We start from the raw sequence: 25,587 nt of genomic DNA, 5'->3' as shown, positions 1-25,587 counted from the left end.
TAATCTTTCATGTGGTTTTAAAATGTAGTTGTACTTGAATCAGCAGTAAAATCTCTGAAGTCAAAGGATAATTGCCAAAACAGTGCTAACTTATTTTACCCCCCCCAAAAAAAAAAACTTTGAAAAAGTACCTTGCAGCTACAGAGATTGACAAAATGCATCAATTATGTTTTTGCTCACTTTATAATTACATTGCAGTAAGTGCACAGCGAACTTTCCTATACAGTTGATTAACCATAAGGTTACTGCTATTAAGTTACTTTCAGAAACAACTTGGACTTTAATAACAGAACTCTGCACAATATTTGATCAAGTCTAAAAATCTGACATATCCATACAAACTTCAATTTAAAGTAAACAAGTAAACAGTAACACCTAAAGTGTAGCAAAGGGTTTCCATCATTTTGATCAGTCAGTGGGTATGGGAATGATCAGATCTGTAGGAGGTTTTGGTATGTTAACCAACACCAACAGACAGGCTATACCAGTGAACTCTGTGCACCTTCTGTATTTTTTTTTTTCATAGAAACATAAAAATTAGTGTTCCAGCATCTGGGGAATTAGGACAAAATCTCCACAAGTACTGTGATGATATTTACGGGGTATTTCTTCAGATTATTGCAACAGAAAAACAAAACAAAAAACAAAAACAAAAACAAAAACAAACAAACAAAAAAAAACCAAACCCTGCTGTTACTGTTAGTTCAGTGATGATTCATGAGCCCTATTTCTCTTCTGTCTTCTTGAGTCTGTATTTTGCAAAAGTGTTGTGAAGCCCTGCTGGCTGTTATATCTCTATCTGATATCCTTGAAGATAATTTATACCATGAGTGAAACAGGTAATGACAGTCTAAACCTGGACTACCTCTTTATGTAAAAGAAGAAAACTAAAAATAAAGTAGTAGGTGTTTTGTGTAAGTAGTACCTAAGTAAGAAGACCGTGTAGCCTGTTGTGAGGAAACTTGCCTAGGATGTGGGATGCACGAGATCACTCCAACATTCTGCCAGAATTTTAACATGATCAGAGGATGTCCCCTACTTTACCTGTATATGCCAGTTCCAGAGGTAACAGCACTTCCCAACTTCACAAGGTAACAAATATAGAAGTACAACAAGATGCTTCATCAAGAAGATGGTATAAGAGGATATAAGATACTTCGTCAGAGGAATAATAAAAGTATACAAAACTGCAATAGAAATTGGAGATTATACCTGTACATAAACTAATGTTTGTGTAATTTATTACAGCTGTACTAAAACAGGTTGAAAATAGCAAAATTCGTTACAAAATTATTTTTTTTTTACTGGAGCAATCCACTTTTGTCCATGCTAGTATTTGAGTAACAGCAGCTAGACAGAGCTGAGGATCTGTTACTTCTCGTTGTTGTAAATTTGATTTCTGCTCACATTCAGCTAAGCAAAATCTCTCTTACATGGGCCCTCCAGAAAGTGAATAGAATCAGAGCCAGGGCACTCTTGTGCAACATGCCACCCACATGACACAAGCAGAAGATCTAACGTGATGTGGTAACTACTAACCAGCCGAGCTGGAGCTGAGGCTTTCTAACCAATTTCCAGTTCTATAACACATCATCTTCTCCTCATGGCCACAATTTTCCTCTTTGAAGGTCTATTCTTTATCCACTCAAATCTTCTCCATGTGTCAAGAACATCATAAGAAGAAAATATTAAAAGCAATGGGCAAAAAAAATCCCCACTCCGCTGTTTTACTAAAGCGTTTAGAGTGAGAAAAAATAGGTGAATTCCAATTTCACATGTGTTTAAATTGCTAATCTCACTGCTGTATCTGTATTACTGAATACATTTACAGTAACTTTTACTTTATAATATTTTGGCAGAACTGTTATAAAAATTGTTATAAGGCCTAATAGTGGAACTGAACCACGAACGCTAAATTGTAAGCTGCTGTAAAGCTGGGTTATTAGTATGACAGAATAAAATTTCACACTCAAAAAAGCTTCTAAGCCACAATATTTTGAAAGTAAGAAGAGAGAGGTGGGGAAGTGTAATCAAAGTCATCTGTTCACTGATATTTCACTGTACGCTGCCATAATAATTTGTTGTTTGTCTGTTCTGTTTTTCAGGCATTTGGTGATATTACTGGAATAAGTCTTTTGTGTAATGAAGTGAGCACAGCTCAGGAACATGTAAATAAAATGGACAGTATGCTGCATATATCTTCAAATATCAAGTTGAAGAAGAGGAAGAGGAGTGTGGCTAGGTGGAAAGGTATTATTTTCAGTTTCTGTACCTAGATGGAAAGCAATACTGATACCTAAACACAAAATTATAAGAGGTACAAAGGAAACAGGTCATTTGAAAACAAGTTTTCCCTTGGAAAGACCAGGGTATGATTGGTTAGGGAGGAAATTTCACAGTGGTGTTTTCTAGCGAGTCTTCCTCCTTAGGTAGTATCAAAGGTCTGTCAGAAGAGTCCTGAAGGCTGAGGAGCTGGCATTCATTACTCAGGCCCAGTCACACTTTCCATTCTGCAGCTGAGTATAGCAGTAAAGTAACCCCAGTGCAATCTATCTGGAGCAAGGGCTAGCATTGCAAGTGTGCTGAGGGCAGGTGTAAATCAGCAACTTGATTTGTAATTAGGTAGATGTCCACACGTACTCGTCTGGGTGCAAAAGTCCAAAAGCATCTGCTGTAATGGCTCCAATCTCTCAGACTTGCACTGTATTTTTCACTGTGTGAAAAATACAATGTGAAAAATTCCATTGATTACACTGATGAAAAATGCCCATGTATGTTAAATTATTAAGTGAAGTTGCTGCCTATCAAAGGTAGTGTCAAGGTGTTTGATAACAGAGAATTATAGAACACACAGGGTGTCCATAGATGTCCATATTAATGCAAGATACCACTTTCCTCTTGTTTCTTTTGCAAGATCTCAGTACCAGGTATGGCTTCACCAGATCCATGCACTTATCTGAGTCTTCTCAGTGTGAGTTTTCTAATGCCTTCTCAGGAGCAAAGGTTGGATAAAAGTGCATTGTGTTACTTTAAAATCCATGGTAATCTTGTCTGCTGACAGAGAAGCCTTGGAAAGTTCACATATGTACAGAAGGCATAGTTTTTTAAATGAAAATAGGTTAATTTAGTGTATGGACTCTTGCTTATGTGCCATTCTTGTTGGGGTTATTGGTACACTGTGATCCATGTATTTACAACATCTTTCTCCACATCTTTTTTTCTAATCTTCAGGAAATCACGTTGCTTCCAATAAGAGCTAATTCCTGGAGGACTGCATAGTTCACAGAGTTATTTACACCCAGATTTACATCCATGCTATGATTACTGTCTGACAGGATTTATGGTTCTGATGTCCACACTTCTGTTTACAGAATTGTCCTGCAACTGCACCATTCATTACTCTTCTGTAGCTTCAAATGACATTTCAGTGTGGGAGCTCATCGGACCTGTTCATAGATCTGATATATAGTAATTTTATAAGACTTTTTTCCTTCCATTTAGTGGGACATTCCCACACTGCTCAGGTTTGCTTATACCTGCTTTCCACTGTAGTGGTGGGGAAAATGTTGCTGATTTCTTTCAAGTTTCATGAATCAAACATTGCCCGTGTTTTCAGTTATTGTTCAAAAGCACAACACTATAGTAATTGCAAGGTTACAAAGATGCCCAGAAGAGGAACAATGATGGCTTCATGCCATGAAATACCACCAGTTCTGAAGCCACGTCCCAACAGGCTGCGAATTTTATGAGATCCCAGAGGAGAACATTTTGCTGGGGTCTTAACGTTGATCAAACCTACTTCTCTGGAAGCTACAGCAACTTAAAGCCTCACGTTTTCTTACAAGTATTCAAGTATTTCTCATTAGTTTGAACCAGTCAGTGCCTATTCTATTTGGCTTCACACAAGTGCATAAAAAATGAACTCCATGCCCCAAGGCAAGCCCTACAAAAGACAGCAGAAGGAGATGGTGGGAAGGGGAACAGAAGCAAAAAAGGTGAAGTCATTCTGTCAAGGTTGTGGAAGTCAGCAGCAAATGAAGAACTAGATGGCAGACTGCCCATGCCCTGACTCCTGGTATTCCCTGTGCTAGAATCCTTTTTGTCCTAAAAATGCAGACAGAAAAGGGAAGAGTCTTAGCTTCCTGCAATTTTGAATCATTCATGTAGAACAGTTAATCAATTAACATAAGTATTGGTGACATTTTTCCAACTAGTATGTTTTTCTGGTGTCTGTGTGTTTACACTGATTTGTAAAAACTTTTTCAGATGCACTTAACTTTGTAAGATATATCCTGATGTTTTGAACATTGTTGATTAATTTTATGTACATCTCTGGTTCTTATCCATCTGAATAATAATTAAATGATGTTAGGTAGCAACCTGGAGATTTAAATGTCAATCCTGAAAACGCTCTTTCTTTGGGTTTGCAGTATAATGATTTGGTTTCCATTTTTTCCTACTTCTAATTGACTTGTGAACATACATGTGTGTGTGTTACATTACGACAGAATGGTGTTAAAATTATTCTGAATACCTATAAGCAGTGATTTAATTTTTGTGGGTTCTGTTGCATCAGGTATCACTTGGATAGCTTCTGTCCATCATACAGGAATAAAATTGCCTTCTTCATTTTTGCTTTGCCTGTTGACATTTCAAACCATTGCATATAATTTTGAAAAGGAAGCTAAATGAAGAGAAGCTGTCCAGTCCGATGTTTTTCTTCTGTGGAATTTTTCTACCTGAGTGGAATTCACTTTTTACCAATTGCCCCAGCATCTGACAAGAAGTGACAAAAACAATGTGGTAGAGGTCACTAGCATTGTGTACATGACTGTCTTCAGCTATGAGTTGTGGTTCTCTTCAACCTCCAGCTGCTTATGGGCAACAGTACCAAGTAGATAGACTACTGTAGGCAGCATCGTGCTTGGCCCATCTTCTTGGCTTAGGTTTTATCTTTGAACATGAATTAATATAATTGTAAAAATCCCTTTGGGCAATAGTATATCCTAGGTTGCCCGTCACTGATTTAAGACACTTCAATCTGGATTTGTAAGATTTTGACTTCATTATAGGTATTATGCCAGTATTTAGTTTTATAGAAATACTGAATCTTATTTGTGGAGGTGGATGACCTCTCCTTCAGATTCTGATAGGACTCTATTTATTTTTTAACAAATGTAGAACTGGGCTTGAGTCTCTATTTGTCATGAAAGACTTGGTCCACCATTTTTATCCCCTCAGTTATCTTGACATGTTTCCACTGGCTTTCGTCTGATCTGGGAGCTACAATTCTGCAACAGTACCTATTCTTGAAAGCTGAATTTAAAGTAGGTTTAAATATTAACTAAATTTATCTTATCTTTTTTTCTCTCTCTTTTTTTTCCCTGAAAATGTAGCATCCTATCTATTAATTTTGTTTATTCATATCCTGTGAGTTCCTGTGGTTGTTGGTCAGTATACAACAGCTGTTACTTGACTTTGAAGTGGTTTTCCGAAGTGCTTTTATCAGCAACATCATCCATAATGCTCAGTAATAGTTGGATAGTAATTGCTTGCCTATGCAGTGTTCCTTTACAACAATTTTCTCCCGTGTAGCTATATATATGTAGTCATTACTGAAAAGTGTAAATAAAGAATCCTTTTAGTGGTGTAGTTTCCCTAGGTACCTACTGTGCTCTTATTATCTAAAACATCCTCCCCATCTGTAGTTCTGTTCTATTAAAGGATAAAGACGTAAGTATGAATTAAAAATTAAAATGCTTGTTGTAGATTGGAGTACAAGGTCTATTAGAATATATCTGGTGCTAGGCTCCCAGTACAGTAGATAGATTAAGCACCAGTTAAGCAAGAGGATGAAAAATGAGTGATTTTCATCATTCAGTTAAATATAGTGCTAAGTGGTATGTGCTAGCATTAAAAGCAAATTACTTAGCACTTCACCAATCACAGCATGAGGGCATTCCATTGGAATCAGTATTTCCACTGATGCTCAGTCCTCAGTTTTATTAAATAAATCAGCTGTTAATGCTTAAGGAAGCAGTCGAAGATGTATTGCTATGATAATAAAAAGATTTAAAATGTAAAAATAAAGAGAAGCAGTACCTCATTTTAATTAAATGTCCTAGGGAAACCTCCCTATCTCTTAACAACAAAAGTCTGAAGTGCTTGTGGATCTGTAATATTTGCATCTCCTGTACCTTCTTCAGGTCTTCCTTTCTTACTAATGAATACGACCTTTCCTTTTTTTTTTTTTTTTTAATAACATCATTTTTTCTCATAAATCTGCTCCCATGTCACTGAACACTTTGATGAGCTTTTCTGATCCCCTTTTATACCTCCTTGATAGGATATTATTAACCACTAATCTAGAGACGAGGAGCCTGATCCTCAGCACAGGTATTTTATGGCTGCTCAGTCAAAGATGATGGAGATCTGAGAATTTACACCAGCAAAGGTTTTGGCACCTTTATATGATGCAACAATATTATTTCCTCCACAGCAGTTGGGAATCAGTTTTTGCAAAACATCTGCTGTTGGGATATATGGAACCTGGGAGCAGTACCAAGTTTTAGACCATTTCTAAGCCTCAAACTACTTCCAGTCTTATCTGGCAGGAGCCATGCAGCGAAGGTCCTGGGAATGACACTCACTGGAGATGGCTCAGGGTCTGACCCATAGCTGCATCTTCACCAGCAAGATCAAATGTTAAAAAGAGAGAAATTTACAGTGCAGGTCTCAAAATTATGAGATTAGGGAGAGCACGGATGAAACTAGCTTGAGTCCTTCATTTTCCCCTTGGTGTCACTCCTGGAGGATTCTTACTTTGAATTTTCTTCAATGACTGGGTTAGAAAGTTGTTTTCTTTTCAAAAAGAAAGGAGTACAAAATGGGACAAACAAAGAACAAAGAAGAAAACAAAGAATCTCATGTAAGTACGTTAAGTACATAATTGCAGGAGCTCATACATGGAATAAACCACCACCCTTTCCAGCACTGATTTTAAAAACAATCGTTTCCTTTGGTCAAGAGAGGAAGGACATGGGACAATCAACTTAAATTATTGCAAATACTTTCTTTTTTTTTTTTTTTTTGAGATAGGGCAACTGACCATACCCAAGGAATAAGCTAGATATGGTTTATCTATTTTGAGTAAGAAGGCTAGCTGGAGATGTACTGAGTTTTCTTCTGGCCCTACGTTTCTGGAGTTCAGTAAAAAATCTGTAACCAAAACCAGTACCTTTTCCATTTGTGCTTAACTTGAGTGAAATCAATGTAGATTGATACAGCAGTTTTTCCATTGATAGTGTAGGATAATGATATTTGACTTGGAAGAAATATTTCATAAAATCTTGGCATATTTCAAAATGTTTCCTTGTGAAAAAATATGTCAGTCTTTTACAACATATGTTCTAAAATAAGGCATGTAAACAGTACTTCCTTCTCTTGGTGCAGCAGATTTTCATCGTTACTCGCCTATTTTCTTTTACTTAGATATGTACTCATAAGTTTGTTTTTCTTGTTTTACAAGATCTTTATTCAAAGTTCCTCTTAATGCTTAAGTGTTAAAACAACATTATTTCTTTTTGGTACCAATATAACATTTCCTTATAAAAATATTTAATAATATATAATATTTAACCTAGCTTTCAAAATACAGAATCCCTTTTTTTCATTTTCTTGGCTGACATGTAGTAGTTCTGATGGATCTTTTCTGGGTATGCCAATCCTGTCATATACACTAATATGAAATAATGACACGAGGTTGACTTAACTAGGCATAATAGGGCATATTTCTAAAACATTCTGTATGGAAGTTATATGCATCGATCTTGCTGCTTGTTAATGGAATTGGTGAAGTGCCTCATCTGCACTAAGACATATTTATAATAGCCTCGTACTTCAAAAGTGCAGGGTTCTTACATAATAAAATAATAAAAATTAAAAAAAAAAAAAAGACCCCTGAACAGCATTGTTTCAGATTCATTATAGAATTTCATCATGCAACGGAAGATATAACAACATTGAATTTGGAGCAAAAACCAGTTATCTTTACATCTAAAACCAGTGTGTAAATGTGTAGGCTAATGTGTAGAGAATGAAAGCAAGACGGATTTCAGTGGCAAGACTCTGTATTTCAGACCTTTTTGAGTGGTTTGTCTGCTGTCCATGCCAAGTCTTCATTTCCCATCTTTTAATTAAAAATCAGTTTTTGAAGGCTTTTGCAATTTTCCACGAATGTTATCTGTGAATATTAGATATATTTTAAACTATCTGAGAACTACCTTTTTTATGGAATATTTCCAGAGGTGGAAAATATTAAAATCTTTAAAGTTTTGGATAGAAACTGGCTTACAGACAGCTATTTTTCCTTTATTTCCAGGTTTCCATTTTGAATTGCTCATATCTAGTGTCCAAACATTTTGTGGACAGCTGACACTGGAAAGGTTACCATATTACATTGATCTTTTAATGACTCTTAAATGCTGCCTTATGCCTATGAATCAATGGCCTTATGCACACGAACACAGCTAATGAGGACTGGGTTAAGGACTAATTAAGCAAGCTGGACATCCATAAGTCCATGGGTCCTGATGGGATGCACCCATGGGTGCTGAGGGAGCTGGAAGAAGTCATTTCTAGGTCACTCTCCATCATCTTTGGTAAGTCATGGGCATCAGGAGAGGTGCCTGAGGACTGGAGGAAAGCAAATGTCACTCCTGTTTTCAAAATGGGCAAGAAGGAGGACCCAGGTAACTATAGACCGGTCAGCCTCACCTCCATACAATCATAGAATCATAGAATATCCTGAGTTGAAAGGGACCCACAAGGATCATCGAGTCCAGTTCCTGGCACCACACAGGTCTACCCAAAAATTCAGAACGTGACTAAGTGCACAGTCCAAACACGTCTTAAACTCGACAGCCTTGGTGCCGTGACTACTTCCCTGGGAAGCCTGTTCCAGTGCACAACAACCCTCTCAGTGAAGAACCTCTTCCTGATGTCTAGCTTGAATCTTCCCTGCCTCAGCTTGACACCATTCCCTCTGGTCCTATCACTGGTCACTAAAGAGAATAGATTAGTGCCTGCACCTCCACTCCCCATCATAAGGAAGCTGTAGGCCATGATGAGGTCTCCCCTCAGCCTCCTCTTTTCCAGGCTGAACAGGCCAAGTGACCTCAGCTGCTCCTCATACTTCTTCCCCTCTAGGCTCTTCACCATCTTTGTAGCCCTCTGGACACTCTCCAACAGTTTTACATTCTTTTTGTACTGTGGTGCCCAGAACTGCACACAGTACTAGAGGTGAGGCCGCACCAGTGCAGAGTAGAGCAGGATAATCACTTCCCTCGACTGACTAGCAATGCTGTCTGTGCTTGATGCACTCCAGGGTACGGTTGGCCCTCCTGGCTGCCAGGGCACACTGCTGGCTCATATTCAGCTTGCTATCAACCACAACCCCCAGATCCCTCTCTGCAGGGCTGCTCTCCAGCATCTCGTCCCCCAGTCTGTACTTATAGCCAGGGTTGCCCCATCCCAGGTGCAGGACCCGGCACTTGCTCTTGTTCAGCTTCATGCAGTTGGTGATTGCCCAGCTCTCCATTCTGTCCAGATCTCTCTGCAAGACCTTTCCACCCTCAACAGTCTACAACTCCTCCAAGTTTGGTGTCGTCAGCAAATTTGCTCAAAACACCTTCTAGTCCTACATCCAAATCATTTATAAAGACATTGAAGAGGACTGGCCCTAAAATGGAGCCTTGGGGGACCCCACTGGTGACCATCCACCAGCCTGATGTGGCCCCATTTACCACAACCCTTTGAGCCCTACCTGTCAGCCAATTGCTCACCCATCATATGATATTTTTTTTTTTTTCTGTATGCTGGGCTTTTTGTATTGTATTTGTATTTTTGTAGCATTCCATCCTATGGGAATCTGTGTCAATAGATTTACTGAAATCCGAAAAGATCACATCAGCTGGTTTCCCTTGATTGACTAGATGGGTGATCCTATCACAAAAAGAAATCAAGTTAGTCAAACAGGACCTACCCCTCCTGAACCCATGCTGGCTGGGACCAATGACTGCATTGTCCCCCAGGTGCACTTCAATGACATCAAGGATAATCTCCTCCATAATTTTACCAGGCACTGATGTAAGACTGACAGACCCCCCTGCTCACCCTGCCTGTGCAAACTGCAGCGCTGAGTGATGTGCCACGTCATGGTCGCTGCATTCTGGGTCGCTCGAGCTCCCCAGTGGCTGTCTTTATACAGCCTGGGAGGGGGCGCTGCTGGCTCCACCCATGCCTCATCAGCCTTCCTCACGAGGGCTGCCGGGCCCTGGTGCCTCCCTTGGCTGCCTTGAGTGGCCTCAATGGCGGAAAAAAACCCTGCCTGCCTCGATCCCCTGCTCCGCTGCAAAACGCGTCTGTCCCAGAGCCAATCGCCTTGACAAGAGGTAAGGTGATGGGACAACTTATCCTTGGCATTGTGTCTAGGCGTATCAAGGGTAAAAGGGTCATTAGGGGCAGTCAACATGGCTTCATCAAGGGGAAATCATGCTTGAACAACCTGATAGCCTTTTATGAGGATATAACCGGGTGGATAGATGATGGAAAGGCAGTGGGCGTGGTGTATCTTGATTTCAGTAAAGCCTTTGACACAGATTCCCATAGGATGGAATGGGACGGAGTCAAGTTGGAGTCCTGTATCTAGTGGAGTCCCTCAAGGATTGGTACTGGGACCAGTGTTGTTCAATATATTCATCGATGACTTCGATGAGGGAATGGAGTGCACCATCAGCAGGTTTGCTGATGACACTAAACTATGAGGAGTGGCTGACACGCCGGAAGGCTGTGCTGCCATCCAGTGGGACCTAGACAGGTTGGAGAATTGGGTGGGGAGAAGTTTAATGAAATATAATGAGGGCAAGTGTAGAGTCCTGCATCTGGGCAAGAACAACCCCAGACACCAGTATAATTTGGGGACTGCCCTGCTGGAGAGCAGCGAAGGGGAAAGGGACCAGGGGGTCCTGATGGACAGTGCAATGGTCATGAGCCAGCACTGTGCCCTTGTGGCCAAGAAGGCCAATGGCATCCTGGGGTGTATTAGCAGGGCTGTGGTTAGTAGGTCGAGCGAGGTTCTCCTCCCCCTTTGCTCTGCCCTGGTGAGATCACATCTAGAATATTGCATCCCATTCTGGGCCCTTCAATTCAAGAAGGACAGGGAACCGCTTGAGAGAGTCCAGTGCAGAGCCATGAGGATGATTAAAGAAGTGGAGCATCTCCCTTATGAGGAAAGGCTGAGGGAGCTGGGTCTCTTTAGCTTGGAGAAGAGGAGACTGAGGGGTGACCTTATTAATGTTTGTAAATATGGAAAGGGTGAGTGTCAGGAGGACGGAGCAAGGCTCTTCTCAGTGACATCTAATGATAGGACAAGGGGCAATGGGTGCAAACTGGAACATAGGAGGTTCTGCTTAAATATGAGACAAAACTTTTTCACAGTGAGGGTGACAGAACACTGGAACAGGCTGCCCAGTGGGGTTGTAGAGTCTCCTTCTCTGGAGACTTTCAAAACTCACCTGGACACATTCCTGTGTGACGTGATCTAGGTGTTCCTGCTCCAGCATGGGGATTGGACTAGGTGATCTTTCAAGATCCCTTCCAATCCCTAACATTCTGTGATTCTGTGTGATTCTGTAATCAGGAACATGATGTTTTTACCTAGTCTGGGGCTGTACTTAAAAGCGGAGGGCTTGACTGTACTCCTCTGACAGCCAGAGAGATTTTACGGAGAATGCAAAAGGGCTACTACAGGCACAATGTGGTCCAAAAAGAAAATGGTTAAAATATTAATAAAATAAGATTTAGAGCTGTTGCATTTAGATTTCTAATATTTAGCCTTCCTTTTCTGCCCTTACTATTGCTGTGGACACAAGATCTCCTCTGAGCACAGCTGTGCCACCCAAAGACATCATCTGCAACTGCTTTTTCTCACAGAAGTTGCACCCATGGGAACTCTCCCTCACTCGTTTCAGGATGAGCAAACACCTTGTGTTACACCATTCAAGATTTGCAGAGCCATTTTAACTAAGACAGGTGAGAGAACAGTCACATGAGCAGCTCCAACAGCAGATCTGAGTGCATTAATCTTTGAGAGAAGGGTAGTGAGGACTGTTGAGGGTGATGCTGTTATTCCTTTATCCAGCACAGCTGCAATTGAAATGGATTTCTGCTTTGTGTGTGTCTCTCTGTGTGTTAAGAATGCTAATTTGGAAGTCCTATGTTTCTTATTTGACTGAAATGTTGTGAACGGAAAGAAAGATCTTTGAGGTGGGAGTTCTTAAGGGATGTTAAATGACTGGGGATGATGTACGATCTATATTAGCAGTAGCACAGTACAGCAGGAATGGATCCAGAGAGGAAAATGGTGTTGAAGGTCTGGTGTCCATGCCACACATCATGGGAGTTTACTTCAGACTATTCTAACCTGGTCCTATGGACCTGTTAGGTGTTGGAGTGAGCTAGGTTTATTCCTGGAATAAACTTTCAGAAATAAATTATAATATACTTCCAGCCTAATTGCAACTAAGGAACCCAGTGAATGTGCACCAAGACTGCCACAGTATGAAAAAAGCTCAGTTAGTGGGGACAACTTGGAAGATTTGCCCCCAAAAGCTCTTCTAAGTCACTAATGGAGGACCCTTCAAAGCTACCCAAGCCACCTGGGTAGGCAAGACACAAAATGTCCATTTAATGGATCAGAGCTTATGGCTGTCCACTAAGGGAACCTGATCAGCACTATTGTGGCTTGTACTCCCAGTCCTGCTAGGGTTGTCAGCGAAGCCATTAAGTAGCTCTATATTTTAAAACTAGTAAATAGTCCTAAGTTATTAGTCTTCCCTCTAATATCACTGGTGATATGTATCTTCTTTCAGCTGTGTCAGGATGTATGGGGAACACAATGACTCTAAAAAGGCAACTATGCTATTGGTTATGCTTTTGGCTTTTTCTAGTATACTTGCCGGTCAATCTTTTTAGCTGTGCCTGCTTGCATGCAGTGGATGATGGGGAGTCCCATTCACTCCCCATACTGCAGCCCTTTGTTGCACACTTAGCTGGGCTTACGCAGTCCTAGCTGTTATATTTGTGGGTGTGGTGAAACAAAAAGATGCTGCGAATGATACAGGTTCAAGTGAAGGACCTGACCTTATGACTTCTCAAGGTTTCTGATCAGGTGGGACCTGAATGAGAGAGGAAAGGAGCCTCATAGAAGGTCAGATTCAGAGAGGTTACAGTGTTTTTACTTGTTTTGCAATGTTCCTGAAAGGGGAGTGATATGTCTGGGTAATTAGGTTTGGACTGTAATAGTTTGGCTTTCTTTTATTCTTGTTACGTGGATAGCTCATATTTATTTTTTCTTCTCAAAATGCTCATGAGAACAATTTCAAAATTGACACGGTGCTTATCAGAAGTTAGTAATTGGATAGTGCAACCCATTTGTTTGATAAAGCTGAACTGTTTGTTTTTGTTTTCTAAAAGCTAATAGGCATTGTTCCTTCTTTGACATTTGATTTTAATGGCTGTAATGTTGCTCCTGTCTTAACAGCTATATGTCTGGGTGTTTTCTTGATTCCCTGCTTTCTCTGCATGCTGCAGGAGACTAACTCTTTAACTCTTCAGCTTCTGGCATCTGAGGTAGTTTCCTCATTGCTCCAATTGCTGCAGTATTGCATGGAGTTGTCACATGCAAAGTGCTGGCATTCAGTGGTGAATTAAAGCTGAAGGTAAAGGTGTAGTTTTTCCTAGGTTTGCATTGCTTTAATTAGTTCAGAAATAGTATAATCTTAAAAAAAAATAAAAAAAATCTTCATTACAGTTTTGCTTCAATGTGATCGTATGAAATTTGCTAAGGCGGGCCAAAACTTTAGTAAAAAAGAGGTATGTAAAACTCATCTGACCATATCGCTTGCCATTAATGGAGTTCTCTGAGGTACCACTTTTATTACTACAAGACTGGCTTATTGCAGTTTCTTTTCCTTCAGCCTTCAAGCAAAATCAATTCATGAACTATGCAACACTGCTTTAAAGCTCTTTTTGTGAGACAAGCCTAATCTACATATGGCATTGTCCCTACTTTACTGTCTTTTAATTGGCTGCAAGCAGCTTACCATATTGACTGAAAAAATTCTTCTTGTTACATTTAGAGCTATTGCTAATTATGATCTTTCTCCTCGTCTTCTTGATTTGTAGTGCAGGTCCCCTTCTGAGGAGCTCTGTCCTTTCTGTTTCAGACCAGAATCTCCTTTACTAGAACACATTCCCACCCTAGGTTCTTGTCACCTCTTGTCTAAGGTGCTGCTCTTAATAAGGCACTAAATGAGATAGACTACTGCTCTGGGATCAGATAGCAAATTCTGCTTTCCTAATAGGTACTGGGGTGCTTCTGAAAATATCATTATGTTAGCCTAAGGTTGGAAGCTTAGTGAATATTTCAGCAGTGAAATAGAAAATATAAATTAAAAAAAAATAGAGCCTAGGGATTTTGTGTAGTTTTATATGGGCTAAAGAGAGGTTATGTGGAAATGTTCACTCAGTAAATAAAATGCATATTTCATTACAGTTAAATATAGAAGGATTCTAACCGAAGGAGTTGTTAAAAACATCAGTTGTCACTTTTGATAACTGTAAATATGTAGCAAAGTTAATACGCTAACTCATTATTATGGAAGGAACAGGAGAAGAAAATGTTATGATGAAGTATTATTTTCCAGCAATTTGACTGTAGTAATTTCTCCTTGACTACAACGATCTTCTAATTCCTGGAGACAAAAAAAAAAAAAAAAAGTTAAATATTGCAGAATATCCATCTTATTTTTAAGAATGGAGCATCAGATTGCTATACAATCCTCACTGCTGATGCAATCAATGGAAATCTGTCTAAGAAAGATGTGAAATGGTGTGCCACACTTATTCATGAGTAAAGCTGATTGAAAAAATTCTACTTGACACACTGCGTCACAAAATGAGGGCAGAAATTTTAGCATAATTCAGGGACTCAAATGAGAGTTATTCAGAGATCTGGAAAACATTGTCATCAATCTCTTTGGAGTAAAATGTGTGAATTATTTTTATTGTTCCATGTCTTTGAAGTCTGTATTTCCTTCTTTTATGCCTTATTTGTTTGTATTTAATTCAAATGAGATCAAATGTGTTATATATATATTGTATATAATAGAACTATGATTAACTATATGAATAATTACCAGTGGCAACTAAACAATTCAGATGGATAGTTTCATTAAGAAAACAACATGGGATCATTACAAGGTTCTGGTTGCTGCCCCCAATCTTAGAAAAAAAAATATAGTTCTCTGAACTGCCAATCTGAACTGGTGATAAAATATCCTGAGTAAGCTCACATTAAGCTGGATAATATGCAGGCTGCTTGATTTGTATTGAATATGTGTCTTGTGGCTGGAACCCACTGTAATGAACTAGCCCACAAATCACAGCTTAATGGGAATCTACTTATACATATTGCTTAATTAAAAGTTGTGAGCTTATTAACATGTGTCTTTGGCACTGAGCTTTGGGGATGTAATCTCTGTGCAAATAAGACTAGGTTGTAAAAGTTTTATAGATTGACAATGATATTAAATTCCATACCTTAATAACCCATCGTTTTCCCAAAGAATGGTTCCTATTCTTTATTTATTCAATGCTCTGACAAATTATTTGTTTGTAATCCTTTACAATGTAGGACTTCCTGTACCTGTTTTATCTGAGAAAGCTAGGGTTGTTGATGTTTCATCTACTTCTGTTGCGTTTTTTTTTTTCTTTTTTTTTTCTTTTTTTTTTTCCTTTTTTGGGGTGAGGGGTTGGGTGGTGATGGTGGTGTTGATAGCTGTTCTGGCTGGCATACAGGCTCACTGACTTTTTTATTAGAGAGGCACCCCATAGAACAACACCATTAGTTAGGATTGTGCCAGTGTTTCCATTATAAATTTTTGTTTTCAGGGGTTTATAACTCTACTGTAAAAATTTGCTTCAGGCTCAAACTTACAGAAGGTCTGAGAGTGGGAGAACATTTCTGAACAATTAAAACAAAAATCTGTAGTATGTTGCTCTTTACTAAGTTACATGACTTTCTTTTTCATTTCTGCATAACCAGTTTCAGAAACAATGTTGTCCATTTTCTTTTTTATTTGTTTGTTGTACATAACATCCTAACCAGGCTGTTTCTCCTTCATCATCTCAGCTAAATCCACTTAATGTTCAGGATTGCTTTCATTTTACTTTAAAAAACCAACAAACAAACAAACAAAAGAAAAGAAAACAAAAAAGAATAAAACATTCTCATATAAGTCTTTAAAAACATGACCTCTGAATGAGGTACCTCTTCTTCCTCTATGGAAATGCTTCAGTTATTTCAACCTATTTGGCGCATCCCTTTAGAGATTTGCAACAAGATGGTGCTGCAGGGAAGGAGGCAGAGAACTGATAAATGGAGAGAGAGAGAGATGAGCTTTCAGAATTTGTAGCAAGTCATAGATTCCAGTAGTTTTCATGAATATCACATACACCATAGCTATCCTTTCAGAAGAGAATGACAGGTTTTCAAATTACACACTCTGAATCACTGCAGTGTGAAAGAATAACGAAACAAAGCTTTAATTCTCACTAGTTTCAATGGTCTCTTCAAGAAATCTGACTGAGGAAGAGACTAATAGCTGTGGATATACCTCCTCCCCTTCATGCCTCATCCCCCACCCTGGTGTCCCACCTGAGAATACACATGGTGAAGAGTTTTGGTTATCTCCAGCTAACCTCTTTGCAAAAAAGGGGTGGAAACCATTCCAGACAGATGTGTTTCTTCACACAACAAAATTGTCTTTGTTGCTAGTGTCAGATGCCTGAGTAAGAGCAAATGAAACTAGTTCTCCTTAAAAGACTTAAACTTGGGAGGTGAGGACTTGACTCTCCATCAAGGACTTGAATGTGTGGGCAGCAAGATCAGTCTGAGGGGAACTCCAGTAAGTAGCATGATGTTTACCAGAAGTCTACAAAGTCCTCCCTCCCTTGAGGAGACAGGAAGATATGTGCTTAGGAAATTCCTCTGCTAAACCTTTGTGTTTACTACCATGCCAATCCTGAAAAATGTAACTGGAGGACAAAGAGGGATGGTTCTCTTAACATACATGGAGATTGGCAAGATTCTGGTATGGCACATGTCAGATTTTACACAGTCTGAGATCCGCAACCCTGAATCCAGCCTGAAGTTCCTCTGTGTCAGTATAAATAGTAGGTAGCACAGCAGCATCTCCTTCAAGTGTGCTGTCACTAAACTGGAATGGTTACCCATCCTTCATTGGATATTAATGTTGTGGCATGAAGCCTGGTCTCACAGCTGAGGAGCTCTATGAGAAGGCACCTCTTGCACTTGCAATTTTGGTTAGTTGCTGTCTGTTACGAAGCCCAGTTGCTGTTGTGCCTCCAAAAGCTTTGGGCTCAAAGCTTTGGGTTAGATCATTACTAGAATCCTAATGCTCAAAAGCTTTTCTGTGGGGAGATAAAGGTCTGTTTCTGGAGATGGCACCTGAACGACCTCAATCTAGTTTTTACCCCAGTCCTTTGTATTGTGATGGATGCAGCAATGGGATCCGTTTCCAACAAACTGAGGTCCAGCAGACAGCTTATCTTGAGGAGATATTTCACAATCCTGATTTATAAAGAGCCTGACACAACCTTTGGTGTATGCGTGAGTTTTTACAGTAAGCTTTATATTATAATGAAATATCAAGCAGATGACTAACAACTAGATATTTCTTTCTACAATAGGATGCATATGAATATGTAGTAGTTTAAGAAATAAGAGTTGTTTTCAATATACATGCTAAGATAACCTTTTAAGCTATTCTGTATTCACTGAAGTTAATATAACTGTGTATGACAATTGAATAAGCTAAGTTAAAATAAAATACCCACGAAGGATTTCGTCTTTATAGTCCTCAAATTTTGAGTCCTGTACATGGACAGGTTTTATTCCAATTGCTTCTTTTTTGCATTTGTTACGAGTTCTGACAGTTTAAAAAAATAGTTATATCATGTTGGCACAAAATTCAGTTATTTTGGACAATTGACTGGAAAATATCAAGTCAGATGGGGTTTTGATTTTAGACTTTACAATAGAATAACAAAAAGGAATTTTGAAACCAGTAGTTGTTTCAACCTGAATTGTAAAAAATGTTTAATTAAAAATTGTAGGCATTGACAGAGCTGAATATTCTTGAGGGAAATTATTTTGACACAAAACTCAGCAACACTTCCACATATTCATAAATCCATTTAATGGCACCTTTTTGTCTAACAAAAATTTTCCCTGCTTTAATCCCAAAGCCACACTCTTAGGACCTGACTCAAGAAAGCAATTAAATACCACTGAAGTCTGTGGAACTTGAAAAAGTATTTGTAGTCTTGAACATGTTAAGTTCTTGGCCCGATTTCTTCTGAACCTCATTCTTTAGAAATCTACTCCTTCTTAATTAATTTGATTAAGTAGTGTTTTGTCTGAGACACCCTCCATTGTGAAGAAAAGAAAAGTAAGAGCTAGTTGGCAGTTAGACTAATGAGAAAATGATAATTTCTCTAATACCCTGCCAAGGTCTGGTAAAATACTACTCACATTAAAATAAAAGTTATATTTCCCTAATCTTTTAGAGATGTGTGATTCTTTCAAAATGATATTCAAATCAAAGACTTATTACTGTCCCAAGCCTCAACCCATTTGTTCTAAGAGGTATGTTTGAAGTCCAGCAAAGAAAAAGGAGAATTAATTGCAAGTCTGCCTTACATGTTGTAGGTATCATGTCCTTTCCACAATTTTCTTATTTTGTTTTATTTCATTTTGTTTTATTAAAAATGGACTTATATATGCCTTTTGAATAGCCTCGGTTATTAGGCAGCCAAACATTGTATTGGAAGTAAAGTTTGCTCATTATTTTACCTGGTTAAGAAGCACAGAGATAATATCCCCTGCTGTCAATGTGTACCACAGACAGCTGATGTCTTTAACCTGCTAGCATCCCCACTGATTTGCACTTCTCATGTCTGTTGTAAGGAATCCTCATGAAGGGCATTAAGTCAGACAGCCAAATCAATGTCAGGGTACTAGGAGAGCAAGGGACAGCCGGTGATGATAGTGCAATATGGGAAGTGTCTGAGGAGACTTGGAAGCAATTAACTGCCCATCCCCTGTTTTGGGGAGTAAAGGCAGTAGTTCAGCCATCAACAGCAGTGGTGGTGGCTCCCGCAATGACAGTTGTGGTTGTGTTCTGAGAGCTGGCTGTAGAGTTCCCAGCTGTAGAACTGGCAGACCACTGCTAGGAAGGTGGCCTTCTACAGCCTCCATTCTATGGGCTGTGCCTTGAGTGCCAGTGGCCTGTGCCAAAAAATGCACCCTTCCATGCTCCCACATTCAGTGGCTCATGAAGGTATTAAAGACACGTACACAAGGGAGAATCTAATTCTGGAGCATCTGGGATACAAACACCCACACACTGTGCAAGACCTTAGAAAAATCAAGCTATGAGTGTGGCTGACTTGGGTAGCAGATTTTTCTGCTGCTGCTCCTGTGCTTCAGTGGCTGAGCACAAAATGACGCTCCAAGACCAGAAGTAAATCCAGACCTAAGGAGGGATCACAGATGCTCCTTGTACTTTACACAGATGACACCTACATAAATAAAGAAAAGGTAAAGCCACTTATGCCACACTTTTCTGGTCTTCTGTGTATGTAATTCAGACTTTCTCCCATACAGTATACAAGTACACTTTTTCAAAGCTCTAATTGATATTCAGACAGAACTTTCTTCATCTTAATGGAATTCACAGTTAATCTTCAGGGAACACAATCAGCATTTTTATGTGAAATTAGGTATATATTGCTTAATCAAGGCTTTTCCAAATTAATTTACTAACAGTAAGTATTCATGCTGGTTCTCTTTCAAAGTCCCTTTGTTTCAATATAGCTAATAATTTTTGCACAGTTACAGCTAATTATCAAAGAAAAACTAATGAGGCTGCTCATGACAGTACAAGAAGTACTTCTGTTAAGATATTTTATATTGTTGTTTTCAGAAATGCTAACGTTGCTTAGGTTTGAGCTTCTTCTGTACTGTAGGTATTCCAGGAACAAATTATGTTTTATCTGTTACTCCAGGATACCACTGAACAGAATTCCATTTTCCATGGGAAAAAAACAAACAGGCTCCTGTGTACCCCAGAACTTGACAGAAAGATGAGTCACATTCTTCCTTCGTCATTCCAGACACTGGACCCAACCAAAAAGATGCTATGCAATCCAGACTACAACACCAGGAACATAATTAGAACAGCAATAAGATCAAGAGAGGCATGAGCAGGTTGGCTGTTGGCCTTGAGGCCTCATTCCACAAATAAAACAACATGATGGCCCTTCAGAAGTCTCCAGGAAAACCCAAAGTTTCATTTTGCTCCTATAGACCGTGTTTTCAGTAACAAGGGAAAATTTCACTGGGAAAGTATTCTTTTACCTTTTTTCCAGTTCTACTATTAACTTTTATGTCAGGTCGTCTCCTTTTCCAGCTCCCAGGATCTCTCTTTAATTAGGAGCGTTCAGAGACAAACACAGAAGTCTGATAACCACAGCCACACCAACATGGTTCCAGGATAAAGCACAGCATGTTGACTTCAATGTTTGGCAACCTGACACAAAGCTGGCTTTGACCAAGCTGAAGTTTGCAGAGTGCAAAGCGTGAAAACAGTTATGTCAAAGTTATTTCAAACACAATGCTTGACCATATTCCCTTGAATGAAACCTCACTCCCTCCTAAGTCAGTTGGACAAAAAGAGTATGACAAGAGAATGATCTAATTCCCTGCACTTCATTCAGGATTAATTATAAATTACTCTGGCTACTAAGGCAGTTATACTTCTTCAGTAATTAAGACAGACAAGATATGGCTACTGGTGTAATGCTCTGAGAAAAGCCATTTATGATAGCAGCTCCATGCAAAAAGGAGACAAGGAGACAGACAGACAGTTCCCTGGAGACCTGGGTTCTTGGTTTAAAAAAAAAAAAGGAAAAAAAAAAAAAAAGGAAAAAAGATTCTACCTATCTTGTCCAAACTTCTTGAGTTTACAGAGCAGGAACTGGGAAAACAAGAGGCAAATTTTTGTTTATTCTCTAGTGATCCCAGAGGAAGTCAGTGCAGTGAAGAAATGAATCAAATTGTTTCTTAAGTTTTTTAAAATAATGAAAAAATTTATTCTGATCTTAAACTGAATTCTGAAAAAACAATCAGAGTATCTAGTTTTAAAGTAAATCCACATACCCATCTGGGATTATCTATAATGCTTATTGAAGGTTTTACATTATAATGTTGTTGGTTTCATTGCTCTTTCTGGCCCCTCGGGCACATACCCACGAATGAAAGGGCTGTCTGTATCCACTGTGCAAGTACAACTGAAGCATTGCCAGGGCAGGCTTTTTCTGCCTTGTCCTACTAATCTGTGCACCTCTAAGGGTGGGATGACTATTCATTCTCTATCCTAGAGCATTCTGGACCACAACACTAAGTGGGAAGAGGACTGTGTATATTATTTCTGAGGAATGAGTCAAAAATATCAATATTTGCCATTGGCTGCTGGGAAAACATCCAACAATGACAGCACCTAGAGCCTGACTCAGTGTCCATACAAAACAAAGGGACTACTTCAGCTAACTTCAGCTGGGCACTTTGTTTTCCTGGGCTATATTTTATCAATTGAAAACCATGGAAGTATCTATCTTTTCTGAAGCAACTACCCCAAGTTAACTAGTCTATACACATTCAAGTGACAAAACTGTAACTGAATCCATTTGTTAAGGATGGTATTTGCTATGTTCAAAGCTGAGCTAAAATATATAGTATGCAAAGTACTGTTTTATGTTTTCAAACATGGAAGGCACTTTCTGAGGTTGGCCTTTGAGATGCTCTATTTAAAGTACTGTAAGGTTCTTAAAATCTGAGTTAACCAGACTCCTTGGCACCTTTTGAAAACACGGTACTTGTTAGGAAACACTTCCAAGTATTCATAGCCAGGATTGAACTGAAGCACAGCTTGTTAGATTAAGTATTGTGAACCAACCTTAGAAATACCTACAATTAAATTATTCCAAATTAACCTTTCTAAAAGCAAACGCGTACATGACCCAATACTTCATTCTTTCCAATTTTAGAAGTATCAGGGCACAGAGATGTATTGGAATTTAGTGGCAAGGTTTTGGTAGCGGGGGGCTGCAGGGGTGACCTCTGTGAGAAGAATCCAGCAGCTGCCCCATGTCAGACAAGGGACAGTTTCAGCTGGCTCCAAAGGGACCCACTGCTGCCTAGAGCTGAGCCAGTGAGTGATGTTGGTTGCACCTCTGTGAGAGCAGATGTAAGGAAGGGGGGGAAAAAACCTCCTGTGCAACAGCAGCTGGGAGAGTGAGGAGTGAGAACCAGCCCTGCAGACACCAAGGTTAGTGCAGCAGGAGGGCATGAGATGCTCCAGGCACACAGCAGCAGTTCCCCTGTGGCCTGTGGAGAGGCCCCTGGTGCAGCAGGCTGTCCCCCTGCAGCCCATGGGTCCCACAGCAGAGCAGATCTCCATGCTGCAGCCCATGGAGGAGCCCACAAAGAAGGAGGTGATCTGGTGGGAGATGCTGCCCGTGGATGACCCATGTTGGAGCAGTTTGTTCCTGATGGATGGACCCTGTGGTACAAGCTCATATTGGAGCAGTTCTTGAAGAGCTGCTGCCTGTGGGCAGCCCCTGCAGGATCAATTCGGGAAGGATGTCATCCCGTGGGAGGGACCCCATGTGGAGCAGGGACAGAGAGTGACCAAGAAGGAGCGGTGGAGACGAAGTGTCAGGGATTGACAGCAGCCCCCATTCCCTTTGCCCTGCACTGCTCAGTGGCAGGAGGTGGAAGAGGGTGGATGGTGGGAAAGGTGTTTTTAGTATTTTTTTTTCTTTTTAGTTTCTCACTGCTTGTTAGTATTAAGCAATAAATTACATAAATCTCCCTGTTCTGAGTCTGTTTTTCCCGTGACAATAATTGCTGAGTGATCTGCCTGTCCTTGTCTCAATCCTTGAGCCCCTTTCCATCGTATTTTCTCCCCTTTTCCCTTTGAGAAGGGGGAGTGAGACAGCAGTTGTGGTGGAGCTCGCCTGCCCAGCTGTGTAAAACCATCACAAGGGGAAAATAGTATTTTATTTTATTTGAGGTCATCTGAGAGGCAGAAGCCTTGGCATTCTCACATGTGGTTTTCAAGGGATTTTCTGTCTAATAGCATACACTCAGGTGGCTTGAATAAGCATCCTAACATCCGAGATTTGTTAATTGGTACCTATAACAAGCACCTGATGCTTTAAGATAATGTTGTACCTTTTCACTCCTCCCTTGTGAGGGCATATTATGCTGTATTTCTCCATGTTAAATGGACAACAAAGGGTGACTACTGGTGCCAGAAGAAATAAAATCAAGACATCTTCCAATAACTTGAGAGCCAATATGTGTCCCTGCTCTAGGCATCATTTAAGGAGTTCTGTGTGAACCCACCTGGGACTGACAGAGACAGACAGCAATCAAGACAGCCATTCTTGAAGAACCAATTGTAAATCTGACAGAGAATGAGTTTACTTACTCCTTTGCTTCTTCAGACCTTCACAAAACCATTTGGGAATTACACCAGGGTGAATATGGCCACTTTGAACTCTATTTACTGGAAGAAATTTCTTACATTTCTTATTGCAGACAATTAGTAAATGAAACTTCCTTAGGAACATGACATATCAAGGATTTCCCCCCTAATTGTTTCAAAATGAAATAAAACAAATGCTTTATGATAAGAAGTCTACATTTAGGTCATGAGTTCACTTATTGCTGCTGACTCTGCATTTCTAAATTGCTATCTGAAAGGAGCTGCTTTCAGGAAGTAAAGCCTGTATTAGATAAAGATCACAAGGTCTTCCCTAGCATGTGAGACCAGCTTTACTTTAGAGAGAGAATCCCTCCTGTCTTCCAAAGACTGTTTTCACATTTCATACCAGTGGTATTCACTTAAGAATTACCAGCATTGGAACGGATCCCTTTGCTGTGAATGCTGGTAAGAGTAAATATATGTGTTCTGCTTACTAACCTTTTCATGTGACCGTGTTCAGCAATACTGAAGATGGCTGGATGTAGCCTATCAAGTAACTTGTTATATGAGGTAGTAACAAGCTACAGAGTCTGAGATTTCAAGCAGTAGATTTAGGTTTCCACATGGGGGTATAGGCAAGCAAGCTCTATTACCTCCACACCTGCCTGGCAGGAGCAACCCTGTTCCAGTCTGAAAGCTGTAGAGATATGCCAGTGTTATGGTCATGGAGAGATGTCTGTTCAACATATATAAATATATGATGGTGTTGACTCTATTGTTCTTTCCCAGTTTACTGCTATACTTTATATCAAGACTGCTCTCATAGTAAGCCACTGCTCAGCCTAAGAATGGTTGGTATCATTTACTTGTACATGTTTAACTCAAACAATATGACATAGTTGTGCCTTTGCCAACATTTTTTTTTTTTTGAGAAGCTACTTTAGCTATTGATTTTGTGCTGCTTAGCACAGTGGTATTTTCTACCCCTTATTGGACTTATGGGAGGACACTTTGTTCTTAATGATTTTAAAATGTTAGTTGAAATGTAGCTCTAATTTACAACACTGGAATGAAAAGCATTTAAAAATTGGGTATGGTTATTTCTGCTCATTTTTAGTTTCTGTACATTTAAGCCTCAGTTAAGACTGTATATGTGAGCTTCTGAAACAGTTTCTAGTTGTTCCTTGGGGTTTGGCTATTGTCTTTTGTGTGTCAAGCTTTCAACTTGCATGCATAGTGAATTTCATTACAAGTTTATAAAATCATTGCAATTTTAAAATTTCAACTGAATTGCAATGTCTTTTAGCAAAAGCAGTGTGTTCAAGCAGCAGCAATATTAATGAATTTCTGGAATAGAAGATTTGAAGTGGTTATTGAGCCGAACTTAGAATATTTATATTGGTAAAAATCAAAATGCTCCTAACAAAATATCTGATTTCTTCTATTCCTAAAAGTTCAGGCAAATCTGATTTTATATATATATATATATATATATTTTTTTTTTTCCCACTCAGTTTGGTGCTTCTTACTTTCTCTCATGGTTCTCGCTCTCTACTCACACTCTCAGTGTGTGAAATACCTTTACAAATGCTCCTATCCTTGATGCTCTCTACACTTAATATGCATATTTTAAGCTCAAGCACAAACTCAGCTTTGTGACTGATTCCCACAGTTTCCTTGTTTCTTTAGACCTGTTCTCTTTCACCCTAAAATACCAGTTTTTGTCCTTCTCTGCCATCTCTGAAGTGTTTCAGATCCACTCAGAAGATCAGCTCAAAACTCCTCAGGGCTCACATAGGTCTCTTCATTTTCCCTATACAACCTCCCGCTCCCAGGAGTTCCTTGCCTCCAGGGCAGGGTGACATATTCCTCCCTCTAATCCTCCCAGTGA

The 25,587-nt window shown here is 39.5% G+C and overlaps 2 protein-coding genes across 3 annotated transcripts in view; both read left to right on the top strand.

Moving 5' to 3' along the window:
* The window catches only part of LOC310894603 (uncharacterized protein), a 310,402-nt gene extending 287,190 nt beyond the window's left edge, over positions 1-23,212 (top strand). Inside the window, exons 22-23 of the mRNA XM_083824913.1 lie at positions 2,106-2,250; positions 3,232-23,212. Of these exons, the coding sequence (XP_083681039.1) occupies positions 2,106-2,250; positions 3,232-3,260 (174 nt within the window). The 3' untranslated portion in view covers positions 3,261-23,212. The remainder of the gene's footprint in view (positions 1-2,105; positions 2,251-3,231) is intronic.
* A 219-nt stretch (positions 23,213-23,431) lies between these two features.
* The window catches only part of LOC310895432 (uncharacterized protein), a 32,081-nt gene continuing 29,925 nt past the window's right edge, over positions 23,432-25,587 (top strand). For both annotated transcript variants that reach the window (XM_083826817.1, XM_083826815.1), the window contains exon 1: positions 23,432-24,161. The gene's annotated coding sequence lies outside the window, so the exon portion shown is untranslated. The remainder of the gene's footprint in view (positions 24,162-25,587) is intronic.

The sequence above is a fragment of the Anser anser genome, assembly GCF_964211835.1.
Source record: "Anser anser genome assembly, chromosome: 2".
NCBI lineage: Eukaryota > Metazoa > Chordata > Aves > Anseriformes > Anatidae > Anser > Anser anser.
This window is presented reverse-complemented; position numbering and strand designations above follow the sequence as displayed.